We start from the raw sequence: 8,269 nt of genomic DNA, 5'->3' as shown, positions 1-8,269 counted from the left end.
TCTCCCGCACAAAAGCGAGTCATTAGAGCGGTAAGGGCTGTCATGGATTTAGGTCCTTCCTAGCCGAGGTGACGTGCTAGCCATTCATCCCGGACGCTATATTTGAAGGCCGCGAGGGCTTCCGCGTCCGGACAGTCGACGATTTGGTTCTTTTTGACTAGGAACCTAGTCCAGAGTTCCCTGGCTGACTCGCCGGGTTGTTGGACAATATGACTTAAGTCATCAGCATCTGGTGGCCGGACATATGTTCCTTGGAAGTTGTCACGAAAGGCATCTTCGAAGTCTTTCCAGCTGCCAATAGAATTTTCTGGCACACTGTTTAGCCAGTACCGGGCTGTCCCCTTAAGCTTGAGAGGCAGGTATTTAATGGCATGAAGGTCGTCTCCGCGAGCCAGGTGGATATGGAGGAGGTAATCCTGAATCCATAATGCGGGATTTGTTGTTCCATCGTATGATTCGATGTTGATGGGTTTAAACCCGTCTGGAAATTCGTGCTCCATTACCTCGTTGGTGAAGCAAAGAGGGTGTGCGGCTCCCCTATGTTGGGCCACACTGTGAAGCACCTCCGTCAGACTCCGCTTACGGTTTTCGGACCGAGCGTGCTCGGGTCTGTTGTGTCCGAATAGATAACCGTTATTACCGGCCGAGGCATGTCTCCGCGATCTGTGTGTCGATTTTGTGTGTCCTGTTCTACCCTTCGGGTCTTGTTGGATGTCGCGAGTGTTCCCCCGAGCTTCTTTATTCTTGCTTGGACGGCCGGATGGGTTGGTATGGTGCTCTGCTGGGGCTGTTGCTTTGCCCGGACCGAACTGTGGTCGGCCTACCGGCTTATTCCATGGTGGTATGGGCTCCAAAGCTTTGCCATCGTGTTGAGGGAGCCACCTACTGTTGCGGTGGCTTTTGTCTGGGATGCTAAGGCCGTATTCTTCGGCGGCCAGGACCTCGGTCCATCTATCATTGAGCAAATCTTGGCTTACTTGAAGCTGCAGCTGCTTCCTCCTTAGGCTCCTTGCAGTGGCTATGAGCCGGCGTTTAAAGCGCTCCTGTTCTAGAGGTTCCTCGGGCACGATGAATTCCTCGTTGTCGAGGCTCTCTTCTTCCTCGGAGAGTGGAAGATAATTACTATCCCCCGAGTCTCCGTATGTGGCCTGTTCATCAGGGCTATCCTGCCCGCTTTCCTGGTCCTCCTGTTCAGATCCTGTCTCAACAGGGTCTTCGTTGTCCGGAGTATTATCACCTCCGATGCTAGTATTGTTTTCTCTTGAGTGACGCGAATGAGAGTGGCGCCGGGGGGCGCCGGTGTTCGGACTGTGTACCAGGAGGCTTATCCTCGACTGGATCCTCCTTGTCGTCGTCGAGATCGTCGTTGGGTGTGTCTACCATACACATGTCGTACCAGGAAGTGGTCGCCCCGTTTCTAGCGAATAGTAAGCTCTGGCTTTGCCCCTCATCGTCGTCCAGACCGTCGATGTCTTTGGAGCATGGGTCAGGCGTGTTGGTTGGGTCTTCGACGGTGGCTATGAAGTGGGTGGCGGGTGGGAAGCAAAATTATCCATCATCCGCCGTAAGGTCGAACCGAACATAGTTCGGCGACGAGCCGTCTGCCAGGGATAGATTTTTTAGTGAGTTTAGTAGGTCGCCCATGGGCGAGTGTTGGAAGATATCCGCGGCGCTGAACTCAAAGATCGATAGCCGATCGAATTCAGTATCCGCGGGCTCGCAGGGTTCGGAACTCGATACCGGAGACAAGTCCGGGGTTCCGTTGATGCAAGTATCGTATGAAGTGGAATCTGCATGCGGCTCCAACGCCGCCGAATTGGTAGCCCCCGTGATGGGGTTGAGTTTCCCATCTTCGGACGACTTGATCTGCTCCGGATCTAAGGCCAGAGTTGTTACAGGAGCTATCTCCTGGATGCGGCCCGATGACAGGTTTAAGCCATGTTCGTCGGGGCGAAGGGGAGCGGTTGCCGCGGTCTCGAATCCGTCGAAAATCAAGTCTCCACGGATGTCCGCGATGTAGTTCAGGCTTCCGAATCTGACCTGATGGCCAGGGGCGTAGCTATCGATCTGCTCCAGATGGCCGAGCGAGTTGGCCCGCAGTACGAAGCCGCCGAATACAAAGATCTGTCCGGGGAGGAAGGTTTCTCCCTAGACCACGTCATTGCTGACGATTGAAGGGGCCATCAAACCTTTCGTCGACAGCACAGTGGAACTCTCAATGAAAGTACCAATGTCGGTGTCAAAATCGGCGGATCTCGGGTAGGGGGTCCCGAACTGTGCGTCTAGAATCGATGGTAACAGGAGACGGGGGACACGATGTTTACCTAGGTTCGGGCCCTCTCTATGGAGGTAATACCCTACTTCCTGCATGATTGATCTTGATGAATATGGGTGTTACAAGAGTTGATCCACCACGAGATCGTAATGGCTAAACCCTAGAAGTCTAGGCTATGAGTATATGGTAATGAATCTGCCCTATCCGGACTATGCTCTCCGGTTTATATAGACACCGGAGAGATCTAGGGTTACATGGAGTCGGTTACATAAGAAGGAATCTTCATAATTGGTCGCCAAGCTTGCCTTCCACGCCAAGGAGAGTCCAATCCGGACACGGGTATAGTCTTCGGTCTTCGTGTCTTCACAGCCCATCAGTCCGGCCTAATGAGTAACAGGCCGGACGCCCGAGGACCCCTTAGTCCAGGACTCCCTCAACGTCCAAATTGATCATAGAATAGCGTATAGCAGGAGTGCCAAGCATGTGTCTGAAGTGGTCAAGAGCTATATAGGCCATGCCTTCATGATCAGAGACTATCAAAGAATCCAGAGTCGGCGTCTTCTTGGTTAACCCATGTGATCCTTGATTTGGGGCAGCCGGGGAATTATCGGATGGAGATTGCGATTTGGGGCAGAAACTATTTGTCGTGGGATAATAATGTATGTTACTCACGAACTTCATGACCACCTCGAACGAGGAGGACAAGTAGTATGGTTTTTAGTAGTTCGTATGTAAATCATGCCGTTTCATACTTTTGTATGTAAATGCAAATCGTGATATGACTACTATGGTTGTGGGAGCTGCATGACCGGTCATTGTCTGCGGACATATCCGGCCGTGTCCGTAGACGTTTGGTAACTCAAATCAGCTATGTGTGATTCTCTCTTAGAAAGCCTGATTGTAGATGCCCTTAGGCCAACTCTAAGTGATCCTCTATAAAATAGAGGAGGATCCGGCCGAGCAAAGCTTGGTGGAGAATTTTTACTCCACCAACTTTTGGTCAAACCTAGGCCGAACTCTTATATTTAAAAGAGTAAAAACCAAATTTGCATAAGTTCAACCTGCATTTGATTTAAACAACCGAAATTCGACACATAATCATCCGCCCTGTCTTGATATTCCACTGGACATGAGCTTTTAAACCTAAACATAAGCTTAAACTTAAAACTAAACATGAAATTAAACTAAACTAATCTTCATCATGACCCTTGTAGAGGGCGAGCCAATCCGCCTGTGGCATCTCACCGGACATGGGGTCCGACCTTGTGTCGTCGTCGCCGTAGTAGGGGAAGATGCGCTGCCATTCTTCCACGTCGAAGTCCTCCTCGTCGCCGCTGCCGCCGCCGCCGCTGTGCGCCTCGTCGTCAGAGAGGATCATGACCTCCCGTTCGACCGCATGCTCCGTGAAGATCTTTCATTCCACCTCCACGAGCTCAGGGTACTAGCGGCGGAGGTCTGCCATGTACTCCTCGTCGGCGCCCTCCGCCGCGATGCTTCCCCTCGCCTCCTGGTTTTCCTTGGCCGCCTTCGCACTCACCACCCCTAGCGGTAGCGGCTTGAGCTTGACGGGCGCCTTCCCCCAAGGGAAGTTGAGGCGCGTCGTGGAGCCGTGCAGCCAGACCTGCCACCGGTCGTACCCGAGGACGACGAGTTCGGTGGTGTGGAAGGATCCAAGCTAATGGCGCTTGTAGGTGTCGCGGTCCGTGATCTCCGCCGCCTACATCCCCAACCCCACTGTCGGACACCCAAGTACTTCCTCTACGGCTGCCGCGGTGCGGGGAGTTCGGGGAAGCCAGCGAGGCGGTCCGAGGAGGCTGCATACTCGTGGCGTCGGCGGCTTGAAGAAGCGTCGTTTGAGGATGCGCGACTCTCATGGCGGCGTGGATTCGCGCTGCGGATCGGCCGCGGGACTGCCGGCCACGGGGTCCGGCCATTGGGAGGAGGGGAGTGGCGGGGAATGGCAGGGGAGGGGCTGGGAGGAAGGGCCGCCTGCGGCGGGATGGGGGAGGAGGAGAGGCAGAGGAGGTGGAAAGAAGTGTGGAGATTTCTTTACTTCATTGCCGAGCGGTGGAGTAAATATTGGCTAGGCATAAGCGGGATAAATTATCCTCATCCGGGAATGACCGTCGGTGGATAAATTAGCGCCATCTACTAGAGATGCTCTAAAACAGATCCTATAAATCGCCTCGTCCCGCAAAATAACCATTGTTTTACATGACCAGGACAAAAATCGTCCTAACCAGGTCCTGTAAAACGGCTCGTCCCGTAAATATTTTTACGGGGACCTGTATATTTTCCCCCATCCGCCATATTTCTAGGATTCCTCCATCTTTTTACAGGACCTGGTAGGAGTGAAATTTCAGCCCCAACCGCTTTCGTTCTGCACTTCCGCTGCCACTAAGCTCGCCGCCGCCTCAACGTTGCTCCTTCCTCGGCGTGCGTCGCCATGGAGCAGGCAGAGCCTCCCACATCCGACCCCGAGGTCGACCCATCAGAATCGTGGGCATCTCCAAGGCGGAGAGCGTCGTTTGGCACAACATTGACAACGTCATCAAGGATGTGGTAGCGTGGGGAGACGAGGTCGTCCGGAGGGTGGATGAGGCGGTCAGGTTCCTTGGCCGCACCACCACCAAAGCCGCCGCCCACGGCCGGTTGCGGGGGTTTCCCCGCTGTGCGCCGTGTACGAGATGGAGGCGGAGGCGATGCGCTTCGAGGGCCTGCTCGACGGGTTGCTGCTCAGCCTCCAGGATCTCTTCGAGGCGGTCCTGCCCAAGCACGCCACACCTGCGGATGATGCCAGCGCCATGGACAACACAGACAAGTATGAACCCAATTGTAATTTACATTTCGTTTCAGGGTGTTTTGTGTTATCTTTTAGGTATCTGATTATAAATTTAACTACAAACAAATGGGCTCTACATCTGACATGAAAGATTTTTACGGAATCTATTCGACCGGAACAAACGTTATACTATAAAAATATGAAAAAAAATGTTTTGCGGTATCATGTAAACCGATCTGCATTCCTCTTCTTGTGTATAAAAGAAAAGTCGAAGTGAAGTGAGCTCCTCTGGTCGGAGAGGAGCAGCAGAGATGGCCGGAGCCGGGGAAGACGACGCAGCTCCTCCTCCCCCTTCTCCAGATCGACAGGTGATCATCCTCTCCCCAATCCTCTCTCCAAGGTTTTCCCGGTGGATGGATCGATCGGCGGAGTGCCCTCCCTTTCTCTATTAACCTAGGGTTCCTCCCTCCCTCCCTGCAGCAGCCCATGGAAGAGGCGGCGGCGGCGGCCAAGCGGAGCCGGTCGGAGAACCACCATGGCCTCGCCGACGGGCCGTCCTTCCGGATGGAGGACCTTCCGGCGGTAATTTCCATTCCATTATTACTTCCTCAATTCCCCCCCTTAGACGGACCACGGATCTGGAACTCTGGGACAAAAAAGACTCTTGTTTTGCGGGATTTGCTGCTGTGGGCTTCAACTCTTGTTCACTTCATGTTTTTTCTTGCGTAATTGGTGAAACTATAGTGAAAAAAACTGCAGCTTGCATCTGCTCAGATTTCTTGTTCAGATGTCTGAACCGTCATTTTTAGTTACAGTTAAACTAAACCCCTCTACAGCAAAAGGGTTGCACTCTGCATCTGCTCGTATTTCTCCTTCAAAATACAGGCAGTTATAAAATGCAACCCCTTTAAAAATTTGCGTCCTCTCGTGTCGTGTCACAGGAGGTTCAGCCGGTTATAATCTCACTGCTCCCACTGAAAGAGGCCGTGAGGACGAGCATTGTTTCAAGAAGTTGGACAACGCTCTGGAGATTCCACTGCGACCTATGTTTTGATGTGGATTCTAACACCGATGACAATTCCGCTCATCAGGTCAATGGCACTGGCACCAATGACCAATCCACTAATCGGTATAATACCAAAATAACACGGGCAAAGTTCATGGAGACTGTAAATTCCGTTATTCAACGGCATAGTGGGATAGGAATCAATAAGTTCAGTATCAGCTGTGACCTGCACAAAGAGGACTCTCATCATCTTGACAAGTGGATTCGGTTTGCCGCTTCATCAAAGGCAAAAATAATAGATTTTCATCGGAAGATATCTGATTACCGAGTTGAAGAAGCTCCCCACTTTCCTCTTGAGGCCTTAGATGCTCAAGGTAGCTCATTTGTGCAGTCCTTGTCTCTCGCCAGTGTTTCTATAAAGCCACGCTCAGGAATATGCCGCTTTACAATACTCAGAAGGCTTGTTTTGAGCTCTGTTCAGATATTTGGAGATTTTCCAGGCTTGCTTGCAAAATGTTCAAGACTTGAGGACTTAGAGATCAAATGGTGTTCTGGTGTGGATGACTTAATCGTACCACACACACTCGATAAACTTCAACATTTGCTGATTGCCGGAATGGACGTCCAGATGGTTGAGTTTCATGCTACTGATCTTGCTCACTTTGAGTACAAAGGCCGAGTAACCCCTATAGTGCTTCATGGTTGCTTAAAACTAGAGAAGGCAACAATTGCGTTTGAGGCCTCTAATGTACTGCCCCATGCATTCAATGTAATTCCAAGCATTTCCCCAGTGAAGATATTAATTGTGCGAGCTTTTATATCAAAATATGGACAGGTTACCTGCTGTTTTATCTTTTAGCTTACCTCATAATTCTTCAAACTTGGTGTTACTGTCTGTGTCATCTTATTTATTCATGTCATGTTTCAGTCCCTGGAGCTGCCATTAAGACCACAGGGCATGTTTATGCATCTGAGGCATATGACTTGTAAAATTATCGTCCTTGCTAGAGATGTAAATGACTATAATGGAGTTCTTCAACTGGCCCATTGGTTGGACAGTGCACCGCGACTGGAGACATTGGACTTGCATGTGAGTACCATTTTATTTGTTGCAAAGACTAAATATATGAACCTTCAAGAAAGAGCTGTATTTGGATTAATTTGACCAAATGATTGCAAGCTTCCAATGCAGATGTCCTATCTGAGGTCCGGTGCTTTCGTAAGTGCCGAGGTGGCGGGAGTGGAAGCTCCCTGTATGCGTCGCCATGATCATCTCAAGACGGTCTTCATGAGTGGGTTTCAGTGTTACAAGTCTCAGATTGAGCTGGCGTGCTGTATCCTGGGAAATGCTTCTGTTCTTGAGCAGCTGACAGTAGAAGCAATATGGGGTGATGATGATTACGGGCGGATCTGTGAATGGGCAGAGGTAACCTCGAAGCGCTTTGGTAAGGTGATCACTGTCTTAGATGCCCCCCTTAACAGTGAGTAAACCAATCCTTTTCGCATGTACACGCTGTCAATTAATCTCGTGTAGTCTGCAGTATGCAGCATTCAGTGTAGCTGGGAGAATGCCCCTCTAGACTGTACTGACTGTTTTGGTGTCTACAAATGGAATCTGTAGGGCTTTTGCCCCTCTTAATAAAAAAACAAGTAATCTCTGGTTCATCGTAGCAAAAAAAATCTTGTTCTGCCTTTTATGTGTCTCGAGTGCATATGCTCTCCTTTTTTTGTTCGTCCTCATTATGCCTTGTTTCAACCTGTAAGAGGGTTATTTGTCCTGGTATTACTGCAGCTACTGAAAGAACTCTGAGTGGTGAAAACTGAAACAAACTTAATTGCATCTCTATTTGTTCATGTACACATTTGCCAGCTCCTGAAAGAGGAAGTAAGACTCTCTAGGTTTGCGCGCTTCGGTTGAAAAGTGTAATATCTCTTCAAAATACCGAGCGTCTAAACAAAATTTGCCATATGGCATATTACTGCTCGGGTGGCATCTGAGAGAACACACTACGAAACCATGCCACTGCCCGGTCGAGGAGGAACCTGAAGCGTTCTTCGCGGTGCGGGTTGGCATTGCAACGAATATGCGGTTTGTTTGGGCGAATGCCATCCGAGCCTGGGGCTGTCCTCCAGCAATTTTTGCTGAATGTTTGGGATCACCTGGTTCACCTCGTCGTCATCGCTTGAAAGATGGCCGTGAGGAGGG

The 8,269-nt window shown here is 50.6% G+C and overlaps 1 protein-coding gene across 4 annotated transcripts; it reads left to right on the top strand.

The window, feature by feature from the left end:
* The first annotated feature begins 5,271 nt into the window (after positions 1–5,271).
* On the top strand, positions 5,272–7,789 carry LOC120961804 (F-box/FBD/LRR-repeat protein At2g04230). Of its 4 annotated transcripts, none has more exons than XM_020305202.4 (5): positions 5,272–5,425; positions 5,538–5,639; positions 5,999–6,898; positions 6,992–7,153; positions 7,256–7,789. In XM_020305202.4, exons 1-5 carry the CDS (start codon positions 5,369–5,371, stop codon positions 7,550–7,552), a joined length of 1,518 nt encoding a protein of 505 aa, XP_020160791.1. In that variant the 5' UTR covers positions 5,272–5,368; the 3' UTR covers positions 7,553–7,789. The 4 variants fall into 4 exon arrangements, with proteins under 4 accessions (XP_020160791.1, XP_040251067.1, XP_073361585.1 ...); XM_073505484.1 differs by having other exon boundaries at positions 5,280–5,425; positions 5,541–5,639; XM_040395133.3 differs by lacking the exon at positions 5,999–6,898 and having other exon boundaries at positions 5,273–5,425.
* Positions 7,790–8,269: the final 480 nt, after the last annotated feature.

The sequence above is a fragment of the Aegilops tauschii genome, chromosome 7 (genome assembly GCF_002575655.3).
Source record: "Aegilops tauschii subsp. strangulata cultivar AL8/78 chromosome 7, Aet v6.0, whole genome shotgun sequence".
Taxonomy (NCBI): Eukaryota; Viridiplantae; Streptophyta; class Magnoliopsida; order Poales; family Poaceae; genus Aegilops; species Aegilops tauschii.
This window is presented reverse-complemented; position numbering and strand designations above follow the sequence as displayed.

What these genes read in the sequence shown, in the direction of transcription:
- LOC120961804 (XM_020305202.4), top strand. Translation starts at nt 5,369, where the DNA reads ATGGCCGGAGCCGGGGAAGACGACGCAGCTCCTCCTCCCCCTTCTCCA. An exon ending in CCCCTTCTCCAGATCGACAG is followed by an intron (nt 5,426 to 5,537) that starts GTGATCATCCTC and finishes CCCTCCCTGCAG; the next exon opens with CAGCCCATGGAAGAGGCGGC. An exon ending in TGGAGACATTGGACTTGCAT is followed by an intron (nt 7,154 to 7,255) that starts GTGAGTACCATT and finishes CTTCCAATGCAG; the next exon opens with ATGTCCTATCTGAGGTCCGG.